Source organism: Bombus pyrosoma, linkage group LG13 (assembly GCF_014825855.1).
Source record: "Bombus pyrosoma isolate SC7728 linkage group LG13, ASM1482585v1, whole genome shotgun sequence".
NCBI lineage: Eukaryota > Metazoa > Arthropoda > Insecta > Hymenoptera > Apidae > Bombus > Bombus pyrosoma.
The window spans coordinates 4,120,888-4,148,247 of NC_057782.1; the positions used below are offsets into that span (position 1 = coordinate 4,120,888).

Genomic DNA, 27,360 nt, shown 5'->3' on the forward strand with positions numbered 1-27,360 from the left:
CGAGTTATTTCGTCAATATTTAAAATAGTCGAGAATTTAGAAACAGTTGAAACAATAATTAGCGAAGAATACAGTATTGCAGGATTCAAGTTGCAATGGATTTTATTTTCGAAAATCTTTACTCGTATGAAATGTCACAATGAATTATCAAGGAATAATGGAACGCGTTTCCGTTAGAAACAACGGTAATATTCACTTAAATCTCCTTACTATAAATCTTCTATATATATATTAATCCATAAATTAATCCATAAATTAAAAAATATCTACAAGAAAGAAAGTCCTAAGTCCTCATAACTCGATCCACTAGAATTTCAAGCTATTCAACTTCGTCTATTATACCGTGCATTAGTATCTTTCATACCCTAAATTCAGCGTCCCCATTAAAGCAACCGATCAAAATGAAATTTCATTAGGATTGTAATGAAACACTACTGTCATGATTAAATTGATCAAATTTTAGACCAATCTGAAACATGATACACTAGTATACAAATTGAAAATACAGCATAAATAGACATCTTAAGCTTCGAATAAGTATTAAACACAGTCTCACTGAATATTGAAATTTATTTATTATAATGAACAATTTGCTGTTAAAATACTCTCGCGATTTCTGTGGAATATCATAGTTGTACTGGATATTAGATTGTCCCAAACGTTTCTTTCCGTTTCATAAGGAAATAATAGATGCGCAACAGTTTTGGTTTTATATTATTTTACTGAATTATATATGATCCATTTTGTTCTATTGGAACAGTATTATTGGATCATATATGGTTCAATAAAATAATATAAGAAAAATAATAAAACAAAAAATGCGCATCTACTATTTCCTTGTGAAAGGAAAGAAGCTTTTGGGACAAGCCAATATCATATAATTGTTGCATATACATATTTTCGTATTAGTTTAAAACTTTACCAACATAATCACAGTAGTCGAGTCTCACAACAGTACCGATGCAATTTCAAAATGTTTCCTACGGCACACGGTACACATCCATAAAAGATCTCTACAAATGTTGAAATACTTTCGTGAGCCTGTGTATATTATAACACTCGTCAATCGTGAAATATCGTCCTGTGGACACGGTGTATCGTGATCGGTTAGTCGAACAGAGTCGTCCAATGAATACTAAAAGTACCACTTACGTGAGTAGTCCGGGATTAGGATCCGCTTGGTACCAGGAGTACTGTGGCATGTAACCCGCGTGGTGCGGCGGCGGCGGTGGCGGCGGTGGATGGTGGCCAGGCGTATGGGGGTGATGGTGGGTATGCGGTGGCGCGTGCGGATGCGGATGGTGCTTCATCTCGCCCGGCCAAGAAGGTGCGGGTGGGCTCTCGTTGTGCTGAGGCGACATCTCGCTTCCGGGGCTCGAACTGCCGGGGGTGTGACCCCCTGCGCCGCCTCCCATGCCACCGAGATAGCCCGTCGTCGGACTGCCCGACACGGAACTTCCGCCTCCTGAAACAGTAACGGAGAACGTTCGAGATCGATCCTCCAGATATAGACTTATCTTGAACGGAACAGAACGAGGGGGTGGAGCATTTCGATTCGCTGCAGCGTTCCATTGACGCGTTACGGGGATGATCCAAAGTCGTTCGGGAATGCCGGGTGAATTGATTTATCGAGCTGCGAGGGAATATTGCGGGAGTCGATGAGGAAAGAGAGTCAGGGTTTTGCATCTTTAGAAATGGGATCGAGTTGAAAATATCGAGATTGCTGGAAGAAACGGGTTGGTTTTAGATGATTTGATGGATGAAAATTCAGGGCTGGGCAATGGGGATTAATTTATTGCATTAGGTTAGGTAAAGATTGGATCGATTTATTAGACTGGGAGGAAATATTATATAATCGATAGTGAGAAGATTTGAGACTTTGCGAGAATTTGAGATTTGAGAAATTGCTTTGAATTGAGAATACCAGAGTTGGTGGAAGAAGGGGATTGGTATGTCGATGGAGATTCAGGACTGGTTTATTGAGTTATGTGGAAACTGAGAGAAGAAATCGTGGAAAGAGCGCGGTTTGGTAATTGATCGAACCAGAATATCCAGATTGACAACAGGAAGAAATTGATTTATAAGTACTTAGAAATATGAGTTGTTCGCGAATCAATGTTAATTGAAATTAAAATATAACTTAGGATTTACGTCGGTTCATAGAGATGATTTCATCGAGGAAGATGTGAGAAAATACAGCGCGCTGATAATTCATTGAACCAGTTGTAATCTCGAAATCGAAGCCGAGATATGTATGTGGATCGACAAGGTTATCGAACGGTTTTATGCCACTGGCGTTACGATTCGATCTCTCTAATTGATTTATATCTTCTGAGTTGGTATTCGTGAGTAGCACTTGCATCGTGAAGAAAATTGCGGCATGGAAGTTTTTATGCCTTTCTTTCTTATCTCGATTAGCGTGATCACGTATCATGCATTAAAATCATCTCGTTAAGGCGTATTTCTAAATAAACTAATCCTGTTAAATAGACATACTAAATATTTTTGATCTAATTAAAAGTGTATAGAAATTGCTTCCATTTTGATATAATCGATGTCTATAATACGGAATAGTAATTAATTGGAAACACCGTTTAACGTGTGATACTATTATTTCCACGGGTATATTAATATAGCCGATCAAAATAGTGATAAACCGATTTTTTTTTCTCCAGATTACCGCGTAACCATTATATGCGAACACACCTCCTTGCATGAGACTTCCTGGTTGACCCGGTTGAGGGGATGGTCCTCCGGGTAGAGCGGTTCCACCGGCTAGAAGGCTGCTGTGTTGCCCTCCGCCGCCACCGCCGCCCTGCTGCGCCGCCTTCATCATCTTCTTGTATTTACTTCTTCTATTCTGGAACCAGATTTTCACCTGCAACAAAAATCCGACGAGGGAACGATCAGGTCAGGTGGAACTCGTTTCGCGAGTTGTCAGTAGCTATTGGCGAAAGAGACCGAAACGATGAGGAGAAAAACGAATGAAGAAAACGCGGCCGCGGACGAAAAAAGAAAGAAAAACGAAGAGAACCTGCGAGTCGCAGCACGAGGTTGATGTACTATTTAACGTGGACCGAGACGGTGTATACGGCTGCGGTCGCCAGAGACCAGCAATTTTCACTGTCTCTGTTGCCGCTGTCCTTCCGTCCGTCAAACATCCGATAATTACAGAGGCCGATATGAATTTCTGCCAGTACGCACCGAGCGTAATGATACACGCTTGTTCGGCGTGGCATACATATATATTTTGCAAGAGGGACAAGCGTGCACAGTGAGTCGAAGGAGAGAGGAGGAGGGGTTTTTATCGACGTTGGTACAGCGACTGGACGGATATATCGATGATGAAGGAAGGATTGTGCAGCTTTCGATCGTATTCAGCCACGTTATGAAGAATCTACATAATACCGTCGTACCGTCGTCGCGCTACTGGGTTGCAAACTGACGTCGACGAAGAAGAACGAACGAAGGAAAAAAGATGAAAAAATAAGAGAAAAAGAAGAGAGGAACTGCTCGTTTCGTAACTATCGTTTCTTTTGCCTGTTTCTCTGCCTACACGCCGCGCGCGGAACGTCGAGTTCGGCCTGTGCGGCGGATACTAATGCGCTTGTGCCGCTGTTAGGATTGCACATGCGGTATTTTTTTGTGTCTTAGCGCGATCTATACATGCGCCGCGTGCACGTGACGCGCTGCTCAATCTTACGTAAGCATGGCTCGGCTAGGCGAGCGCAAAGAGCGAGAGAGGAACAGATACCGAGCTGAAGCTCTACGTTTCGTATGTTTTGCGAGTACCAGGTAAACGGTGCGCGTTAACCCTGCGAGTGGAAAAAATTCCGGAAGCGGAGGGCCGGCTTTTTTACCACATCTACGTTGCGTTTTATACGGTGCTTCCTTTTCTGGGAAATCGAGAGTTGCAACTTTGTATGTAAATTTTCTACGACAAAACACTGGGATAAGAAAAACACTGATTACATGTAACATGAATAATTGCTGGAATTCTTGTGTTCCTGTCCTGTAGATTAATTCAAAAGCGTAACGAGGAATCTGGATCGTTTTTGGAATATATAAAATAATTTATATTTCATTCCCTTTTTGAGCTCTGAAATCTTTAACTTCTTACGCTTGATTCTAAAGAGCCACGACAAATCGAGATCATTTACAATGGTTATAAATTATCCTATTTTTGTAATGTGAAGTCAACATAGAAGTTTCGAAACGTATGTTTCATTCTAAAACGTTATAAGAAATTTAGATCCTTTTCAAACATTACCAAATATTCAAATCCTCGTAAATGCTTTATGTTTCGAAATCGCCATATATTTTTTAAATTCGCGCCTCTTTCTGAGGCTTTACGAAAGAGCTTGAATTATTTCTGACATTTATAAAATATTTTATTTTCATTAATTCCCAATTGTAAGAATTTCAGGTTCTGAAACCTTCGTAACGTAAAGCTTAGGAGACTCGGATACCGAGGATATTTTCCTCGTAAAACCTACTATAAACCGTACACACAACTCTCGAATATTAATCAAAGAAACTGGAACTCTTATCAATCACCGGAGAAGACGCTTCTTGTCGGTTCTCCGTGTCAACCCTCGGTGATCCGCCATTGCGTAACCGACGAGCGAGCGTTGGGTGTCGGGTACGTACACGGAGTCCACGACTTTTTACGCCTTGGGCGTCAATCAAAAACCGTACGGTTACTTTAATTAACTAAGTCGGCTTCGTGAAGCACGGAGCCGGAGGCCAGCGGTGAACAAGGGGCAAGGGGCGATGTGGTTAGAACGACGAGCAAAACGGAGAAAGCAAAGAGAAAAGGGGGAGGAGGTACGGGGAGGCATCGTCACGTCAAAACGAGTTCATTAAAACCGCAACAGCGGGTTTGTCTAACCTCGAAAGAAATACTCGTGGCCGACATTGTTTCACGTTTTGTGAGGCGCATCGGTCCGTTGAAACTCGCGGTTCTTTACTTGAGTACATGTGTTACAAGTGCGCGTACGAGTCATAGAATACGCGTGTTGAGAATGCACGTGTCACTACGTGTGCATTGTATAAAATGGTAGCTGGGCGGTACGATACGCGTATCGGCCGAAAAATATGTTGCTAGTCGAACACTCGCGAGCTTGCCTCCTTCTCGCAGTCTGTCTTATTGGCAAGCGTGTGGCTGGCGTGCCGGCGCAAATAAATCTCTTTCTAATTGCTCGGTGAAAAAGCGGAGCGTGCTTGCGCGCAGGAGATGGCGCCCGACAAAGGGGCCAGAGCTAAAACCTCATCGCGGCGTGGTTTATTTCATTGTCGGGGCTGGGCTCCGGGCATTTGCCCACTGCCACTGGCTTTGTTTATTGATATTTACAGCCAGCGTGACACACGCGGCATACGAAGAAGAACATTGGAGGCCCCTAAGGGCTGACAACGTCGGGGTTGCTCGCTTTTGTCCATGAGATATTCGCTCGCGAGTTACGTCCGCCTTTTTTGTTCGAAGACCACGGTATGCTGTTGTCATAGCATGACGCAGGTGTAGATTCTTCGGCGCGAAGGGATGGTACGTTGGCTCGCACGGCAGAAAACTTGTTGGCTATTTAGAACAGTTGTTTTATAGATGGAAAACAGTGGGAACAGTCTCGCGGCTTGTCGCGTAACCAAACCGTCTAGAGACTATCTCTCCTATCGTAAATAAAGTATCGGTTCTCGAAAAGAAATTTTCCATTTAGACATCGATTGTCGTAATCAGCCTAGCCGCGTTGTCGCGGCGGGACATCCGTAACCAGACGGCAGCAGGAATTCTCGCAAAAAATGCACTGACCGCGGCTCGAAATGTATGCAAATTCGCGTGACGAGTCAGCACCGCCTCGCGACGGAATACATAAGGGGTAGAGGAAGAACGAAAGGACGCAAGAGGGAGAAGAAGAAGAAGAAGAAGAAGAGGAGGAGGAACAAGCAGGAGAAGAATATACGAACAAGGAGAAGAGTACGAAAAATACGAAGAAGTAGAGGCAGCGTGTGCGAAGCGGGTACAACGCCGATGGCCACTAGAACGGCACGGTGGCAACCTGCTGTTATCTCTTTTCCTCCAGCATCCTGGAGAATGTATAAACACGCGCGCACTCCTGGTCTTCTATGTGTGAGTGGTTCTACGCAGCCACGTCGAATGGCCGCCCCGCGCGAGTGCAAAAATTACTCCTGTCAGCCGGTGGTCGCGCGCGAACCTTCGCCAAGGGATAAACAAAGAGGGAACAAGTTAGGATGACCTCGTTGCTGGCGTCGTTGATATTGCTGGGACCAGCAACGGCTTCCGACATCGCCCAAGGCGAAACAGCGAGGCACTGTGGTAACAGCCCCCGCCTGTCGATATCGCCGATGCATACTCAATGAGCGACAGATCGTCGCCGTAGGGTGAAGGGGGCGTGAGGTATATAGAGGGAAGAAGGAACAGGGGTACAGCGGCGGGCACAGCAGCCCGGCAGCAGCCGGGACAAGGTTCCAGAGTAAAAAGTACGGCAACGTTTCGCCTGCGTGAATCCGAGAGCGCGCGCGCCGCCTGTTTAATATTTATGAGAGAGGCATCTAGGAATAATCTACGTCTAAATGAAAACGCTCCCACCGATTCGAGCCGCGATCTCCAAGAACGCTCTCTCTCCCTCTCCCCGGATCCCCGGGCCAGCTGTTCGCCACTATGTTACTGATGGATTGTCCTGGCACGATTGGAATCGCGATGAAATCGTACGGGGTAGAGGGAATGTTCGTAGGTTTGTGTAAAGTCACGCGCATAAGCCAATAGGCATTTACTAATTTTAAACATAATTTTTATCAAAGTTCGTTTGTGTAGTATGATGCCGAAACGTACTACGATTTTATTCTTTTCATGATACGCCGATAAAACGGCGGTCCTTATTCTACTTCATTTTATGATCAAAACGATTATCTTCGAACGTTTGTTCGAATAATAATAAATGTTACGTGCAACGATGTATAACGGAAATTCTTTTGACATTACGTTGAATGGTAAAAAATTAATTGAAAGGAATTTACTAGCCTCCGTGTTGCTATACAAATGTTAGGATTGGGAAAGATTATACCGATTTTTCTTATGTTTTACATTTTAAAGTACAACATATTATAACGACTATTATTATTTTTTATATTTGTATTAATATCACAATTACTTACAATGAAATCATATTTGCAAAAATGAAACTCAAAAAAAAGACGAAAGATTATTTCATTAACAAAAGGAGATTACAACGATTTACGTTGGTGATTATGTCTGATCACAGGTGGTCCTAATTCTACTGGGAACCTCGGACCGTACGAAGTATGTCACAAAGTTTTGAACTTTGGTCTACGATCTACATGTTCCTATATATACACGTATGTATCTCTCAATATTCGTCACTTAGTGACGTATGACAGACATGGATACCGTAATTGGTGCTTGCAAAAATGTAGTCCTTGACTTGATAATAGCAGTCGATAGCGGCGCGCCGTTTCAGCGCAGTTCTGCTAACTGTAGTTACAACCTAGTTATACAATGGCGGGAGGCATGGGCGATAAAACTTTCGGAAGGTTTCGAAAGGTTATGGTAATGCGAACGTAAAAACGGTGAAGTTCCGTTGCATCTGACTCACGCGCTTCCTTGGGAAACATCGGATCGTTATGCCGGGCTAAACTAGATACCAAATTTATTTCTGTATTTCCTCCATGAAACTCCGTTAACTTCTTCTTTTTTTTTTTAACAATCAATCATGATACGTCTACTTTTTCTTCAATTTAAAAAATACGAGCAAAATAAGAAACATCAAAATTCATTTCATTGGCAACTTTTATTTCATACGAACTATTTTTTCTTCCATCTTTTCTTTTCTCTTCTTTTTAGCGTAAAAGGAATCTAACTTTCATTTTGTAGAAACTACGTATGAAAAATCGATTGTTACGGTAAAATATTGAACAGATAAATATCTAAAAGCGGCTATCTTCGACAAAATTCGCGTCACACAAAAGTTATCTATTCCATTAACAGACTATGCTGTATCATTCCCCGAATAATCGAAACGGGGGCTGGACAATTAAACGCAATTAGTCTAATGGCGGTAGCTGCGTGAGCAATAACACGATATAAAACCAATAGAGTGATGGCTGCTAGTCATAATTTCTCTGGGCATTGATAAGACCGCGCGCGGCTGACATTGTTCCACGTTTTTAACGCATTCTGTTTGACCAATGGCTACGATGTTTATCTACGTATAATTACTTTGTTTTTCAAATAAAACACAACGGCAAACCAGTTTAAGCGTATACGAGTATGCAACGATCGTAAACGCGAACGCTAACAATATGTCTGTCGTACAACTGATTACTAATTATGTTCTCGGTACACAAGATTAAATACATTTCATGAAACATTTTTGTTACCATATTTCTTCTACTGGTCTGCTACTTGAATCACACATTATATATGTTTTTTAATTCTTCGTAGCATATATCTTTAATATCTTTAATATCTAAACTTACAATATCTTTTTATCAAATTATTCAAGGTCAACACACGAAATTCATCGTATCTATCTTCATTTGTTTTTTTTCGATATTTATGCGAAACTCTGCGAATATATGAATAAGTTAACATCAGCACAGGTCACAGTTCGACAAGGCGCCTTTACTATGAGCAACGGCTTAGTTCAAATTGCACCTTATAAATTAATCAAGGTATCGATATGAAAATTTTCAAGCAGAGAAAACTGAGAGACATGAATCATCACTTTTGTATTATGTATCTAACACTACTTAAATTACGTACCATTGATATATTTATATCTGATATTTGCACACTACAATCTGAGTATATTCTACATAAGATCTCAGTTACCATACTCCGTCGTTAAAGCGTTAATATGGTTATTACGTTAATGCAATTATTCTTCAATATGTGATACATATATATATATATTCATATATGATATATATGAAGATATATATATATATATATATATATTCATATATGATATATATGAATGAAAATATTTTATTTATAGAAATGTAGTATCGCAGGATTTAATCCCACAAGCTACGTTTAAATCTCATTTTTCTCTACAAACACGTGTCTAAAGCGCTACGTAAGAGAAGTTAAATTACCGTAGGAAATATAGCTGCGAATTATTTCAGCAATCATCACGTTTCGTTCACCTCCCCGTTGACCACGTGCAGATCTCCGCTGACACAAAATTGGAGGTTATATCGCAGCGGTGTATCGCCGATTGGATCGAGTTATATTCCTGTGGCGGGTCGATCCTTGTCCATATAGACAGGGACCCCCATCGGCGTGTTCTGAATGATCCAATCTGTCCGCACAATAAATAATCACGCGTATCGGCACGGCCTACCTGCGCCCTCCGTTAAGCCGAAAGCCGTAACAAACTAATCCGTCATCGGTACCGGACGACGGCCACACACTGCACGTCGCTGAAGGGTTTTTCAACGGGCTGGCAATCAGCTACGAATCGATGGAGATGGAAACGGGGACGTTGAAGCGAAGAGCCTCGAATTCTGATAACGAGTGGCGGCGAAATGAGGATATTTCGATCGATAAGGGCTGTTAACGAGCAACTTGTCACTGCGAGAATTCTCCCGAGTCTTTTTAAAGTAGAATATTTATTTCTCTGCAATTCTACAATTCTGAAAAATTATTGCTAATACGAGAATCTATCTTAAACGGTGTATCAAAGATTTAACCCCTTTGCATTTGTAGACGAGATATCTCGCGACGCATTTATCCAATACTGTAGGCGAAATACTTCATATATCTGTTTTATCATTTTTGCAATGGAATATCACTTTGTACAGGTAAAAGAAAACTGACAGAAACTTTTGCGTTGCAACGTTGCTATGTTTAACATCGTCAACCCCTTCGTGTTCACGGGGAATAATATATTTGAAACGTGGACGAGATATCTTGCAAATTAATTTTGATTCAAATCTACAGAATATTCATTATCGTAAAGACGTACATCATATCTCACTTATAACGTTAGTGATCGATGTTATAGCGTAAAATATGTCATCCACATATGCCAAAGGGTTAATCGAATCTTCCTAATCTTGAATATCACACGAGGCATCGACAAATTAAAGCACCATTGCTCGCAATCAAATCAAAACGTTCGAACTGCCACCGAGTTGCAACCAATGGTTCGTGGGAACGATAGAATCACCGAATCGAGGGATTCGAATTCGACTACGATTTTTATTAATGTATTCAAACAAGTATATACACGTACGGACGACATATGTCGGGTTTTCCGAACTGTCTCGTCTGTCAGAGCATGTAAGCAGGTATCGTAGGTACCTACGTTTCCTACCTAGTTGAGGGTGGCAGAAGGGGGTGGGGGACAGGGAGGGGGATAATAACAGCCGTGTAAATGCGTCACTAGGGCCCCGTTCGTTCGCATAATGCTATAATGCCTTTTTTTTATTTCGCTCGCCCGCTCACTCCCACAATGCAGCGTCGGGTTCCCCTGTTCCCTCAGCTCCGCTACTCCCCCGCTCCTTGCCCCCCTCGCTGCTTCGGCGATTCCCACTTCCTGCCTGGCATCGGTGATGCGCAGTGCCACCTTAACAACAACGAAATTCCCCAGTGGTGCAACGGCCCCCTTGCGTTTTGCGTTCTTCATCGTTGCGTTTCTATGTTATTTTCTACTTCTTTCATTTTTTTCTATTTCTACTTTTTATTTCGTTTGTTTCTAAAGTCAGGCTAGTGGTTCGGCCGTTCTAGGACGTTACGAGTAAATCTACGATGTAAGAAACCCTCGAGGAATTGAAAAGATACCGTTACACATTTCCTCCGATAGTATCTACCGTTTGGTCAGCATCGAAAAAACAAATTTAATGGAGTTTCCGTTTACGGACGAGCCACGTTCCGTGGTTGGACGCGTTAGTTAGATATCAATCAAACGTTCGTGCGATGTTCTCGCCTACCTGTTTTTCCCATTTTTTTATCTTGTCTGTTTTTTTTATTCTTCTTTTTTAATCATGATCGCGAGAAACATTTTGTTGCTCCCAGCGAGTACAATGGAGCACGTGCGCCGCACGTTTGTTTGCCGACCAGAGGAATCTTAATCGGAAACGCGATTATCACGAGTGTTATTATACCTATTCCCAACGACCAAGGTTCTCTGTTGCTTTCTCTCTATTCCCGTGTTTCGTTTCTCTCTGTGTATCGAACAGGCGAAAAATGGTTATGGCTGAAATCGAAACACCGTTTTACACCGCGATCACGTACCGTGTGGAACGAGTGAGGCTGCGACAGCCGGAATACGAGCGGTACACGCGCGTACCCTGTCACCGTTCCTTTGTCCCGGGACCATTTGTTATTTTGTACATATTCATAACGCCGTTACATCATCGCGTACCGATGCATTCTCTACCCGGCCTTTTCCTTCTCTCTTTTTCCCGTCTCTCTTTCCACCTGCGCGGACACGCACACTTCGTGCCGGTTACTGTTCATCGATACCTGCGCTCAGCCTGAATTCACAAGAGGGATTTAATACACAGACCGCAGCGAAATTGAGAAACCTTTGGAAAATTCGAACTCTCCGTTGTTTGGTTCAAACAATAATTGGCAATTCGAGGGAGTTAAAACGATGGAAGATTGTCCAATTGCAGAAAGAATAATTTTTACTTGAGGCGAGAGATAATAAAATTACAGATGATCGAAGAATTTGTAGGTCAGACACTCTTATTGTTACAGTGAGAGACAGAATTATTGACTCAGTCGGAGATTTAGCAGATACTTGAGAATTAATAACACAGTAAATAGGATTTTTATATTTTTCATTTCCAAAATGTTTATGAGAAAAATAGATTAAGATATAGATCGTTTTGCAGTTACGAGGAAGCGAAATGTAACGTTCAGTTCGAACGATTTAACTTATTACAAGACGATTCTCAGGAGTCAGTTTTCTGCCGTTTATATCGAAGAATAAAATAAGCCATAAAATAATACATCTGGCCTGTCATCAACTACGAGTAGGCTGATCAAAAGAACAGATATTAGAATATGTGTCTAAGTCCACTGTTACGTAACTGTGGCAAATGGGTATATTTCCACGAATCATAGAAAATCCTAATATCTCAAAAATCTGTGAACTTTTTAAGAACGTCAAGAACATGTATCAAAAGCTATTGATTTATGGAATACAAAGAACGAGTAATATTTCGTATATCATGAGAAGTGAAAAGTTCGAAGAATGTCAGAAGTATGCCTAGCTGAACTATCACTTAAATTGAGCTACCACTTAAACAGAGAAAACAAGTGTATTACGTGTATCATAGGAAATGCTGATGGAACGAAAGCTCGGGAAAGGCTTGGGGGATGTCGTAAATATTTATGTATGTATCAGAATGCGCTGTTAACTGAACACAGTGAATAATTAATATCTCATAAGAAGTCCTAATAGAGGAAGGAGCATGGACAAAGTTTGAAAGTACACGAGGACGAACCCGAGTCCCGTTATGCGTTTACGTGGTTTTATGATAAAATGCAGATGCGCCGGTGCAAACGTTGAACCACATCTCTCTCCTGGCTACATGCAGATCCTGCCTTACGTGAGAAATCTTAGGGAACCGTTATTGTATATCGTACTGGCTGTCGTTCGCAAGACACAAAGGCCCTATTCATCCGCATGCAATCGCATGCATAGGAACTGATCCTGACTTCCAGCATGCCTCGCATCGCTTCGCGCCATCCTCTTCGGCAAACGAGTACCTCCTTGCTCGCTCAACCTCGTTAGATCGTGGTAAAAGAATAATATCCGGCGTTAGACCCCGATGTTCCACTAAATGATATCCCGATTATATTATGCTTCCGTGGCTTTCACCGAAAACATTCACTAACATTTATCTCTGCTGTTCCATCGGTATCTACCATATAGGGCGATGGATCATCAGGTTTTAGTTTAGCCTAGTGATTCGTGGATCACTTTCTCTCCTTCACTTTCTGTTTCAATATTTTTATTCGCAGCAACTCCCTATCTTTGTAACGATCTCTGGTGTTTCAATGAGCAGCCTTTTACACATGCTAAGGGTAATTTGGATGTGGCTATATGTTTAATCTCTTTTTTTCATTTCGAATCGAATTTTCACTTTCAGCGTAAATTGTATAACACGTTATCTTTGCTCCTTATCGATGCTCGTTCAACGTGTCCATGTAAGTGTGTACGTTAGTATAGGATCAAAAGAGATATTAATTATTCTATTTGAAAGTGTATCTCGGTCTAAGCGAAAAATTCAGATTATTTGATATTTCTTAATGTTATTTGGTAATAGCGAATAATATGAATTTGCTAGTTCATAGCGGGATAGATTTCTAAATAGAATGACGAAATCTCCCAATGCTCAAAGTTCCCAACTAAATCAGTGACCCAAAGCTTCTACTCCGTCGATTTAAAAAATTTCCTTCTTTCCTCCAAAAAAAAAAAAAAAAAAAACAATCTTTTGTAAACAAAGAAAATCCAAAATCTAATATTCCACCTATCCAAAAACTAATCATCTCTCCGAAAGTTTACATCCGCTCAATTTACTCCACACCCTTCGACACGTAGAAGAGGGGGAGGGGTTCGAAACCGGGAGCCATCGCGTTCAACAGCTCAATCCTGCGTTTCAACCGATTGTCATTGGCATAATTAACGAGACGGGGCGAACTCGGCTCGGCCGATTCCCATGTCGGTATTCGCGAGTTTCCACGAGCTGCTCTCGGAATAAGTCCTCGTTTGTAGGTGGATACCTTCGTCACGGTGAGCGGTTCGCACCATGGTTTACCGGACAATCGTGGTGGACGCGCTCGAGGACGATGAGCGGAGACAGGACAAGAGAGAGAAAGAGACAGGCGGGGAAGGAAGAGTGGAAAAAAAGACGCGAGGAAGAAGTTGAAGGCGGAGGAGAGGAGAAGAAGCGAGAGGAAAAGAGAGAGAGAAAGAGAGAGAGAGAGAAGGAACCTTCTTCTTGGTAGCGGCCGCGGAGGAAGAAAACGAGGGACCACCGGGAACAGAGAGGCAAGGGGCAAGGAGAATGTCGTGCTGTGCTCATCGAGGTGTAGATCCTCGTCCCCTGGGTCGTTCCTACGCCGTGGTCAGCGTCCCACTAAGCCACGGTCGCGTTTACATTCGCGTTCTGACTGCGTTTAAATTGCAGTCGTACATAGAAAAATGAGCCTCCGCTGTTTTGTCTTCGTTGTTTAGCCCCTTTTCACTCCATTCTTCTGTGAAAACAACAGGAGCACGCTTTTCTGAGTAATTCTTCTTGTTTAGAACTTCCTTCTCCTTATGTTGATCCGATAGTTTACATAGTTCCTTGTTTTTGAGTATTTCGAGAAGAAGACTTGCAGAATCGTAAAGGACCGCATGATACAAATATTAGATACAGTCGGTGGAATTCCGCGACGATGATACTCAACGTATTTGATAGATATCTCTTTGTAATACATGTTTTACTGTTTCTAATTCAGTGCGCATGAATATATAGCTGCATTAACATCGGTAGATATGCAATGTTTTCTGGGTTAGTGCTTTTTGCTTCAAGATAGTGTTGCAATTCCACTACTTTGTGGAATAAATGAGAAATATCTCTTCTGAGTGCATTTTTCTGAGACACGAGATAAGCAAACGAAACGATAGCTATGTATTTAAAGTATATACTTTTCTACAGGAATTCATTATACATTTCAACGTCTGTATGCATACGACGTCTAATCATTATTATAACAGCGTAACGATATCACACTGGTCACATCCATCATCTCTTGAAGGCTATACCACTACAAACAATAATTTCTCATCTACTTCTCGACTAATATTAAACAATAAGACACATGCAATTGCATTTGTTCCACATTATCAATTAAAAAGAAACTGATTATACTGTAACATTCATTCCTAACGGGAACAACGTGTCTTTCGTGTAAGAATTAGATAGCGCAATCTCAGGATAATCTGCCCAATCAATTTTCCCCGCGCAAATATTAATATCCCTAAATGCTGTGCGGCCGCATCATCCGATAAGATCGAGCGTGTCGAAGTTTCGCTTGGACGATCGTTTCGCGCCTGGAATCGCACCTGTTGGTACCGTTCTCTTATCCAGCGGCAAAGTGGAAGCGGATACCACGATACGACCAAGAGCGTGCACCAGTCGTGGTATCTTCGAGGGGACGCTGAGTGCACGGATTAAGATGTAAACGACACGTTGTAACGCGGCGGCTAGGCAGCGATAGGTCGACCGGTCGGCCTGGGGTCCCTCTTTATTTCTCGTTCGTGGAAACCGTAAAGTCCATTTGAAGCGCGCTCAGTTCGCGCTCCGATGGGCTGCGAGAGCGTTTCTGGACTTTTACGGAAATCGGGAACCTGGGAGCACCGTGCGCCATGTACAGTGCTCGGCCTATGGTGGCGAATGACCTAGCCTGATCCATAAGCGTATACCTCGCCTCGAAAGCACCCTGCTTTCACGCGTTTTAATCGCGAGCTCTGTGTTCCGCGGATGACAAAGATAAAGATTGTTTCTGCCAGCTGGAAGAGAGAGATGGAAAAGAAGGATTGAGATATCGGGGAATGAGCCGATAAACCAGCCGATCGGAAACCTGTTTTCTTTTATCAGAAACATGGTCGAGCGAATATCGTTGAGATAGCCTCCCTTTGAACACGTTCGATGCTTTTTGTTCGATTTTGCTTATGTTAGATGGGGAATTAATTGTCTTTTGAAGAGTTGCAGATAAACTTCGACAAGTCTATGTTGATGTAACATAGTATGATAATGGGGAGTTGATCGAAATTTGTTTTTTTTTTTTATTTGGTGAAAGGAAGTACTTTAAAGACGTCTAGTTTCAGAAAGGAAGATTTAAGAACGGAAAGTTTCTAGGAACCTTGGAATTGATTTGAACTTAAACAGCCAATGTTTATTCAGTATATATTAATATAATTGAGGCTTTGACAAATCGCAAAGACGGAGGATCCAAGAGTGAATTGTTTCACGGAGTTTTAGAAATGAATCTTTAATAGTCAATATCGATAAAACGAATATTTCTTGAAATTTCCTGTTTTCAATGTGGTGAAACCAAAAGACTTTATAGATATCCAATTCCAAATATGGAGAACTAGAAAACAACTGTTTCTAAGAATCTCGAAGAAAAATTTGCATTTTAATGATCGATATTAATAGAACTTTGTGTCATAATCCAAGGTTGTCTAGGATATATCCCCTACAGTAGCGTTGTATAAAATACTTGACAGATCATCGGTCGCAAATATGAAAAACTCCAGAACAAATCGTCCCTAAGAATCTCTAAGAAGACCTAAACTTCGATGATCCGCATTCATTTTCACAATGAGGCGGAACAAAATAGTTGAGAGACATGTATGGGACAACGTAACACAGGAAGCCTGGAGCTTTATCGAACATTATCAAAGTACCGTAATTTCGGAAGTCTCCTTAACAGGTTCTCATCCGGTAAGCCCAAGAAAGATTAATCTAGGGCTGCGATTAAAAGAGCGACTGCAACGGAAAGCGTTGCGCGTATGTAAATCGGCGGCGACGTGTCTCGCAGCAAAAACTAGACTTCGTCGGTCGTGTTTACAGTAATAAATTACAAGGAGACAGCCCTGGCAATGTCACTCTCGCGTACTCCGCGCCGTGCACCTCCGCACTCTCGGTACGTGTCGCAGGATGATGAAGTGGACTCTCTTTCTTCCAGCCAGGATACGCATTACATCGTTGCTGCCTATACACACGACTGCTTCTCCGTTGTGTATACACGGCCTTTTATAATCTCATGCGCATCGTATGCACGTATGCATTATTCTAACCTCGAAGTGTGACGCAGAAACGGGAGAGAGATAAAGGCTTATCGCGAATCCGCTGGTATACCGAAGCATCGAGTATATCCGCGATCTAAAGCCGGGGAAATCCCCGATCTTCATTAGCATAGAGCGTTCCGCGCGTAAAAGAAGAAAATTTCCATTTGATCGCGCCGATGATCGCGACGGTACACTAACCTGATTCATGTCGGGGATCAAGAAATTCCTTCCATATCCTTGTGTACGTATCGTTTCCTCTTTGAAACTTCCCCTTCTCGTCGCCTAACTGGATTCTGTCGCGTTTTCATCTCTTCCTCTCTCGCGGTTTCATCTCTTCCTCTCTCGCGCGGAATCGTCGATAAAATCGCGTCGAATTAAATACCGACGCGCCGGTTTCGTATAATCGAGATCCCCTGGCCTGAAAACGCGCGAGCTACCTTTCGATCCTTATCAGACAGCGGCGTGATTATCGTCCCGTATGAGCAACAAGGAGAGAGATAGCAGATCGGCGCGTTTGCCATATGAATTTTGATGATATCTGATCGATGACTCGCGAGCAAAAATCCGGCTCGTTAAAGGGAAATTTATAACCGACCTATTCCAGTTTCGTGCCGCGGATTCTATGGACGGACGTGCCATCGTGAAACGGTAAATTATATGCGGAGGCTCGCGCATGCACTTTCCGCCGGCGTCGTAGCTTTCGTTCCTTCTCTCTTTTCTCGGTATCCGTTTATCCATGCGCGCGTATCCTGCATCCAGAAACGCACAGGAGCCTCGATGGTGTACACCATAGCTTGTATGGTCGATATAAAAGTTTTTTGCACCGTGGGGAACGAACCGAACACTTGACGTTGTGGTACTACACGAACAACGTCGGGTACGCGTGTGGAAAAAGTCGACGAGCTTCGACTTTCGAAGTATCCACGTGCATTCGCCTATGAAATTATTTATATGAACATCGTTTTGAGTTGCTAGATTCAGTCGCTGGATAGGCTAAATGGTGGTAAAAACGCTTTATGGTCGTGTAGATATACAGACGTCTTGGTAGAGTAGCTTGATTGCGATGGGGATATTGTGCGTTCTTCATGGAATCGACATTTTTTTGTTTTGCATTTAATAATAGGGGAGTTGCATAGATATTGAATTTAATTCGAATAGAGACAGAGTAAGAGCATTAGCGTTTAGGGCCAGAATTTTTGGATTATTTGATAAATTCGTAGCGTGCAACTTGCTACATTTCTATAATCTTCCAACATTGCAAGATTAAATATTTTAACACACCGATCACGAGCCACGTGGAAATTACGTTATTTCATAGAATTAATAATAATACTAATCAGAAATAATAATAACAACGACGAATAAAATTGATCTTCAATTTCATATATGAAAGCAACGATAGTTTCCACAATTTGGTAGATAAAATATTCTAATACACTTTGGTAGATAAAATAATATAAAAAGTCCTCAATAATTCTGTGTTCAAATCCAACAGAGAAATCACTCTACCAGTATCCAAGATTATCTGATGTTCTTGAGAAAAAGAAAAAAAAAAGAAAAGAATTTTCATAACGAACGGAGTAAATACTTGCCCTATAAATTCTCGGCACAGGCTGATCGTGTACAGGATCCGTAAGGCGGTTGAGAATTATCCAAAGTACTCTTGGGCGTATAGTGGGGCACGTGCAATTTTCGAGCAGTTTCCGCGAGCTGGATATCGAAGAAAGAAGAAGGGAGGAGAGCTGTAGGTCGAGAGGGGCGAGAGGAGGGTAATTTTAGCCGGGTTGCCGGTAATTTCACGCTTTTACTCGGGAAGGTTAGCAAGGCGCGGCTCGTTCTCGTGGAAAATGTCGTCCTCCTCGCGTACTCGCCCGTACATCAGGCCTTCGAGTGGGTGCACACACGAAAACCGCGAGACCGTACATCCAGATAGTTACGGGACATGACTTCCTCGCTCGCGGGATTTTATCGCCCCAGAAATCTGCTGCCGTGTGCATGAACACTTATGTAGCCGTGCATGCATGCACGATGGTACACCATCGTAAGCCGTTTCGCGTCCCGAACTTGCCGCCGTCGAAGATTTGCGACTGTTCACTTGCCGCTTATGGCTTGTCGCGAACCGAGGACACGCGAACTTCCGGGGGAAATCGTCGATGGCACAGAATCGTCGATTGTTTGAGAGCTATAATACGAAGTTTATAGAATTCCATGTCGTATTTGAACTAGCTACAGAAGTTAAAGATCTAAGAAGGAGATTAATTCTTCATGAACAGGGTCGTTCTTGTGCTGTGGGAAAGTTTGTTTTTTCAGTTTGTATACGTATTGCAAAAGCATGATACAATTCAAACAAGTTTTGCAGAAAATTGCGGGAAAAACTATTTGAAAAATTATTTATTGAAAAATTATTCATATATATTAAACACATAATGTTGGTAGAAAGAATAGTCAAACATTATTCTCTATAATGAAGCATAAATGTAAGTATACAATTACGAACCTGTAGAAAAATGATGATATTGTTTCGAGCAGTGAATATCGCTGCCGATTAATGAAAGGTTATCGATTTAGTCAGGAACGCATTTGTAATTATAAAAGGTCGTACCTATTAATTGCGAGTACACGATGTGACACTGTGTGTCTTTGATATCAACGGTATTCGCAATGGACAATGTGTTCCTTCAAGGAGAGGCGTCACAATCTCACTTTAATCATCCGATGCACCCTGTCATTCTACAAACACTTTCATCAACTTTCCTGTCACACGAAAGAGGCAAGTTAAACTATATGTATTCAATGATCGATTGATACGATCGAGTAATTCTTATTCCAAATTTTTTTATCACTTATAGATATCTCTAATGACAGAAAAAAGCTTTTCATAGAATTATTCGACTTATTCGAATTATTATTTTTGTTTCTCTCTTTTCTCATGTCGGAAAATAATTTCGCTTGGATCGAGACTTTTTATAGAACTACGTATTTTATGCGTTGACTGGATATTCTTCCCTTTTTTTAAAATATATCGCTCCTGTTTACATTTTATAATAGCAGACGCATTTGTAATCAGTTGTTTCGAGGAATTATGGCAGGCTTTGTATAATATTTTCTTCCTCCGCCTTTTCTTTATGTTACATTCGTGCCGGTCGCATAACGGGCAGATCCACGAGGGTGACCTGCACGTTTTACTCACGCACTCGACTACGAAGCACTCGTCCGGGAACTCAGGCGAGAGAGGAAGGTCTGTTGTTGCCCGAAGTCAGCGTCGGCTGTTGGCTCGTCGGAGGCTCAACTTGAAGGAGCAATCGTTTGCAAGGAGCAACGAGCGATCGTTGATAAGGGTATAGATGCGCCCCAGGTGTAGGCGTAATAAATTGTTTGCTGATTCTATTGAGCCTACACGATGAAAACAATGGGGCAAATGAGGGACAAGGGGCGAACGAGAGATACCAAAGAAAATGAAATATTGCCGCGATCGCGGATGTCGCTGACGAAACACATTCGATTTCTAATCCGAATTTTTCCACCGTCACACACGCGACAATTCTTTGAACAGTGGTATAAAATATTGCGAACAATTTTATCCTATTATTGTTTTTCCAAATACATACTTAAATATATAAAAGTATATAAAATGTTGGATATCCACATAAACGTGTAGTTGTATAGGACACTGTGCAGATAATTCACGATGCTTTGATATTACGTTGAAATCATGTTCAATTCATGATGTCTTAATTAGAGAATTTTATTTCTCTTAACCCCATAAAACACAAATGACTAAAGTAAAGAGATAACAGAATGACTGTATAATACACCTTTTACGAGTTGTACAGATATTTCAGTATAAGATATGGTAGTTGAAATCCATAAAGATCAATGGCTAAGATATAAACAATCCATGCTCGTAATGAGAAACTCGTAGCAATAATATGAGCACCGAATGAGAATTATAAATCTCAATCTCCACGCAACGCAATATAGGATGATTCTAACGAACTACGCCCTGTAGCAATGTATTTATCCTGCAACGTTAAAGATTTGCCAAATTTTCAAACAAAATCATAATTACCTGTTCCATTAAACCAATCAGTTTTATCAAACCAGCTTGTAATTGCGTAATATACTATTAAAAAAAATGTCTAAAAACGTCTAAATCTATTAAATAATATCCAGTCCAGTGATGAACCAATTCTATGAAATCCTCAGAATATCCATATCAAAACAATTCTTTTCCACTTTATACAGAAGACAAGTATGACACGGTCTTTTCCTGTTTCACACAAGAAGACAACTATGACACAGTTCTCTTCTGTTTTACACAGAAGACAAGTGTGACAAAATCCCTTTCTACTCTCCTCAGAAGCTACGATCCCCAACGAACAACAACGCTGAGAATCTGTCTTAATTAATCTGTGCGAATTAAGCGGATAGATGGTACCGAAACAAGAAATCAGCGGTCGTGGCCGCCGCAACGAGCCGCGACACTCGTCAGTCTCTCGGCTCGTTTGTCACGGATCGGCTGGTTGGAAATGTCACAGCGCGAAAACGAGCGTTCATCGTCGATCCATTCGCGTTCTATGCCGCTGTGAATCATTAGAGGAGGCGGCGGTCGAAAGAACCCGCGGATAGAACGTATTCGACGATAGCGGAGAAGTCCGCTCCGGGAGTTAGGCACCGGCAAAAGATCGCGTATCTCCGCCACCTCGCACTGTCTCACGCGAGAGCATTGTTTCACGTTTAACGGCAAGGTGAGGTTATGCAATCCCTCTAGCCGTGGAGGCGCGAGAGAAGACGAAGAGGACGAGGACGAAGGCGAAAAGAGGAAGAGGAGGAGGAAGAAGAAGAAGAAGAAGCGAAGCAGAGGAAGGAGGCAGGAGATGATATCGCAGCGTACGATCACCGTGGTTAACTATGATGCGCCGTGTATGTGTATTTACGTGCACCCGCCTTTACCTCGATGCTTCAAGACTCCCTCGACCTTTCCCCAAGCATTTAGGAGTGGATAGCATAAAACGGGAGCTGAGATTTTTGCGAAAAAGGATTGTATTTTTTTTTTTTTTTTACGAATATTCTGATTGTTATCGACGTTTCGCAAGCAAACATAATATTTTGGATGAAATATAAATTTCAAGGTAATTCGGATGATCTCTTGAAAATTTTTCCGCTGCGATAAATTTGGAATTCAGAGAACAATTGACAGAAAAGAAACTCTACATCTTTTACTTGTCGAAATTGCAGAGCGAAAATTACTATTTTGGATGGTGTACGAACTTGAAAATTCCGACGATTTATCGTAAATGTTCCAACTGCGACAGAATTAACATTTCACGAATGACCATATTCGAAGTAGGTCAAATTATCATTGAAGAACAGAGAGTACAACTCAATGGAGCGCAAAAGGGAAGGAAGAGGGAGAGAGGGAGGGAGGGAGAAAGATTTCGTGTGCATTTCTTCGAATGGCGACTGCAGGCAGATGGAAAGCGTGACGCAAGGTTAAAGAGAAGTGGGTCGTATTTTTGTGAGACCAAAGTTACAAGAACACCAACACGCAATTAATAATACTCGGATCGATCGATCGGGACTTGCGATCTCGAACAATCCTCAACGTCGTGGCACAACCTTCTGTTTCTTCTTCGTCGAAGAATCTCGAGGATATCCTGCTCGTTAAGCCCTCCATTTAAAGGCACGATTTTCGCGCGAAGACAATGCGCAACGACCTTAAGAAGCTTCGCTGTTTTCCCGGCGCCTATAAGGCGCACGTTCATTAATCTCGATCGGTGAGTCACTCACCGTGAAGAACTTTCATCGAGGCGTGGGCCCCTGCTTCTTAACTCTCTACCATCCGAGAAATCCGACAGAAAACCGACTACCATAAACTAGCATACATTCGCCTCTATCTATCCTACATTCCATTTGAAATGGTACAAAAACTTGATAGAGACAGGATATACTAAGATCCATTTACACCAGCGAAATTTTAGTTGATTCGCGTTTAAATTTTTAGACGTCGACAGAATCGGACGTAATTTAGAACACGTTTCTATTGCAAGATTTTGATCCATGTATCGTAGAAATTTATTCCTTCTTATTGTAATGATCTATAAGGATTCATATACGTAAAAATTAGTGAGTGAAAAAATGAAAGAATTTGTTTTCACTTTGGAATTGAAACCTCATGAAAATATAATTGGCAAAATTAATTGCATATCATAAATATTGATCGAACTTCTGACTATCTGTTCGATCTACTTATCTGAACGTAAATTTCCATTATTTGAGAAATTATAAGTAACGAGGAAAATCGTTAATGAATTCCAGTTACCTAGATAAATTTTTTTTTTTTTTTTTTTTTTTTTTTTTTATTTTTAAATAGATCATTTTACAATTTGTCCATTAGGACATTTGGTAAAATATTATAGTTTGGGTTTTGATGAAATATAGCATGTGGATGGTTACCCCCAGCGGGGCTCCATCTTCCAGGTTGTTTATTGTTCTATTGTGAGGACCTAGATAAATGAAAGTCTATTATAGAATCGTTCAACTTTTGGTATTTAAAACTTCTTCGTAACTCCGTCGTGGTCCTCAAGTTTCTTAAAAGACTTTCAATGCTTTAAGAAAAATAATACAAGGAACCGAAGAAAGGATGAAATATCCAAACTAAATCAACAGAACATCCCTTTAACTATAATTTTATATCAAATATTCCATTAATGATCGAACTGCGAGTTAAAAAGTTTCAACGTATATTAGTTAAACATTTTCGATTACGCACATATTCCTACTGATCTTGTTAATTATTCAAAACCAATGTTACATATATCGATAGTAATTTCCTTGATAGATTTCTGACTAAAAAGTTTGTTAAACTAAAAAGATACTAATCTATTCTATTTCCTGTTAAATTCCCAACTTTCATAGAATACATGGTGGTACCGAACTTTTGATCGGTCGTATACGTACATACCCCAATTCTCGTCATGAGACACCATAAAGAAAAAAGAAAAAACTGAACGCAGACAGAGGAGCCGTTATAAGGTGGTGGCTGGGAAACGGTTAATAGGACAAATTATACTAATAAAAGGTAACAACGTCGGCCGTTTTCACGGTAGAATAACAATGGGTCTCGCAGGTCCATTTGAATATTTCCCTAATGCCCGACCGGCCACGGTTGTGGCGGACATGCGCGCGCTTTTTCGTACGCATCAATGCCCCGTAGGTCGGGTTCCGTTGGTCGTCTGTCGTCCGGAAGGGTAGGTCCTGCCTACCACGAAACTCCGTTCCCGATGCCAGTGTCTCCTCTCCTCCCGGGGGAGAGCGGCCAGCGTGTCCGACGACGTGGCATTAAATTCGTTCTGCCACCCTGGCCATTCGTCTGCCGCGCTGCCGACTGCGTGTGCGAGCTGAACCGCGCGTATATCCGCTCACGGTCGCACGCTGCCCGCTCGGAATTTATTGTCTTTTGTAATTGGATTATTGAGCTGTAACCGGGCGCGCGTAACACGTGACGCGTTTGTTTTCTGGTTATATATATAAAGATACGGTGATAATCGTTATATCGTTCGGTTTTCATGGGAGTTTATGGGTGTACGTTTATGGGTGTGTGAGAATGGTGGCAAGATCGATGGGCAAATTTTTTCAACAGTCGTTGTGATACGGGAGATTATCGAATGGAGCACGTAGTTTTTAGTATCGTTTTCTAAATTTTCTTCCTTCTTCCCTGTCGAATTGATATGATGATAAACAATCAACTCAATGAAGGGATAAATAGTTTTATATATAACTCTGCAAGTTATTTTATCGGAGTTATAGTAACGAAATATGTGTACACTCAAACATTAGGTCATCATTCCGCATGACTGTTTGTAGGATTTTTAACGAGCAGGATTTATTGCCTTTTTTACGTTTACGTTACCACGCGTATTACGTTAACGTATGGATTTAAAGCAACAAGGGTCAAACTTGGATTTGGTTTTTTCTGTAACCCAGTAATATTCATTTTGTATCTCGTAGTCTAAATTTCGTCTTTGTACAACTATTCGAGAAATATTTGTGAAAATAAAATTGGCGAAGATAAATTTGAAATGGAGGAGTATCGAACGCGATGGAGAAATGTAGCTGGAGAATACGCCATACTTCATCGTCATCGGGAACTACGTCGCTCCGGTATTGGACGAGGATCGATTGTCGGTAGGGCGCCTGTCGAGGGGGTTCCTCAAATACGGGGCTGCGTTAAAAGCACGCTTAATTTCACCGTGACACGGAGGTATCGCGTTCCGGCCAATCGGAGCATGGAACGATCGCGGTCGAAAAAGGAGAATGCGATGACTGGAGCCGTACGGTCTTTCACGAGGCATCGATGGATCGAAACCTTCACGGTGGCGAGCACACGACCGCGTCCATCGATTCCATCATGGTGTCTCCTGCCTTCAACATTCTCTATTCCACTTAAACGACTCGCGATATTCATTTCGATTGCCTAAGATATCCACTCGAGATATTAAATGAAAGGAATATGTAATTGTTTGTAAAAATTTATACAAAATAACGGACATTCGTAAGACAAACAAGCATATTGAAAAAGATTGGAAAAAGTTGGTAGGATTGGACTGAACACAAAAAGTATACAAAAATAGAAAATCACAAAAGTGTAGGATCGTACGAATAATGGAGAGAATTCATTATAATAAGAACGAAGGCAAAGCAAAGAACTGTTCTTCAGACTAAGTAACTGGAAGATCGTTAAGTATCCGTCACACTGCACCACAATTGAAATAAATTCACTAGGTCGCACTACTCTTTTCAAAAATTAGCATTTTATTCCCATTCTGTTGAACCTAGCAGCGAGGAGAATCCACGGTATAGGATCACAATAAAAGCTAACGGTAAGACAGAAGAGCGAACATCCTTCATACCGCGTAATTTCAAAATAGTTTAATTAAGTTAGATATCCATCACGATGCATCATAATTGGATCGACATCACGAAAACACTCTATACAAACGAATCTTTCAACAAATTCTATTTTGCAAAAAAAAAAAAAAAAAAAAGAGAAAGTAAAATAAGAAACCAACAATGAAGAAGATGCTATTAAAATAATTGAAAAACATCGTATGCGACTAAGTCTTCACCAAACTCCGATCTCCCAAAACAAGTGTCAAAGGAAATCCTACTAAAATGTACCATAATCGAAAGACACTCACAAGGAGGTGGTATCTAACAAATTTCTAAGATACTTCCATTATCCTGAATCTAATAATAAACAAGACCTACAGCGCAGAATCGCAGCAAGGATCAAGACAAAGCAGAGATCCGTTGCTCGCGCCACGTAACTCCGGAACGGTTAAGTATCCTTATGGAAAAAAGCGCACCCCGAAGATGTAATTCCCGAAGCGTGCAGGCCACGTCCGTGGCTCGTTAATTTCAGCGTGTGGAGGAGCGGATGCACGAGTCGCTCGTTTCCAGGCCACTTTTCACAAGCTCCGTACCCTTACACGAGTAAAGCCTCTGTTCTAACGGCGATCAGGTGTCTTCCTCGTCGAACTCGAAACACCGACACCGGTGGTATCGTGGCTGGAGGAGCGGAATGGGCGTGTATGGAGTCCCTTGGAGAGCCAGTGCCTCGACGACTCACGACGAAGGAGAGAAACCATAAAGTTTCCCCCTTAAGTTAGCGACCGGCAGCACTGGTAGTAAAAGCAGCCTGGATTTCCATGCAGCGGACTGAAAACGAGCGGGCTTATGCGGCCAGGGGAACGTAAAATCGCGGCTTTCCGACCCTTTCGCCTCTGCACCGATTGTAAAACTCGTCCTCATCCTGGACCGACGTTTTTCTGCTTCTTTCCGCCGGTTTCTCACCTAGCTGTTCCGCTGCCGCCTCGCTAATTCGCTTTTTCTCGGCTTTTGTACCGAACCCTAGACACTTAGAAAGGGAAATGAGATACAGGGGATCTCGGCTGAAGCTAGCATAGAAGTTTTTTGCGTTACAAACGGTATAAACAAGAGGAGTTGAACTTGCGTATGGAGTTTATAATTCTTTTTGGCGCGTTCTTCTTACATCAGCGTTTTATCGTCTCGGAGTTAATTGTTTAGAAACTTTATGCACCGATGTTATCGTTCACGTAAAGATCTTGTATAAGTAAATGATGTTTTTAGATGAATGATTATAACGTTTCACTTAACGTTTCTTCCTCGCGTTTTCTTTGCGTCGATCTAAAAACAAAGTAGTGCAACTATATAACGTAACAATTTACGATCACTTTCCTGTAGGAGCTCGAGATATGCTACGTAACACCCCATTAGAGACTCTTAACCGATCTCCAAACCGAAAGGATTTAAGTAACGAAACAGTCCTGATACGTGCGGCTAATAGAATCATAAGGAAACGAGTTTTCGATTAAATCGGGATGGCCGGTTCGAGAGCTCGTTAATTAAAGTTTCCATCGTGCAATCTCGCCAAGAAAAATAAACATTCCGGTACCTGTAAATCCTCCACGTTATTAAACGGTCCTGTTTCACGGTTCATCGAAGT

At 41.7% G+C, this 27,360-nt stretch overlaps 2 protein-coding genes across 12 annotated transcripts in view; one reads left to right on the plus strand and one right to left on the minus strand.

The window, feature by feature from the left end:
• The window catches only part of LOC122574402 (homeotic protein distal-less), a 112,366-nt gene that overhangs the window by 23,379 nt on the left and 61,627 nt on the right, over positions 1-27,360 (minus strand). For all 7 annotated transcript variants that reach the window (XM_043741957.1, XM_043741955.1, XM_043741954.1 and 4 more), the window contains exons 3-4: positions 2,707-2,878; positions 1,153-1,465 (exon numbers count right to left, since the gene is read on the minus strand). In XM_043741957.1, the coding sequence (XP_043597892.1) occupies positions 1,153-1,465; positions 2,707-2,878 (485 nt within the window). The remainder of the gene's footprint in view (positions 1-1,152; positions 1,466-2,706; positions 2,879-27,360) is intronic.
• Positions 1-27,360, plus strand: part of LOC122574403 — a 62,727-nt gene that overhangs the window by 16,559 nt on the left and 18,808 nt on the right. The window contains exons 1-2 of one of the 5 annotated variants that reach the window (XM_043741962.1): positions 3,419-6,746; positions 7,275-7,368. The exons of 1 other annotated variant lie outside the window; for it this stretch is intronic. In XM_043741962.1, the coding sequence (XP_043597897.1) occupies positions 6,674-6,746; positions 7,275-7,368 (167 nt within the window). In that variant the 5' untranslated portion in view covers positions 3,419-6,673. Of the gene's footprint in view, positions 1-2,675; positions 2,802-3,418; positions 6,747-7,274; positions 7,369-27,360 lie in introns of those variants that run through there. 3 more of the 5 variants (XR_006319025.1, XR_006319026.1, XM_043741963.1) reach the window with 3 other exon arrangements.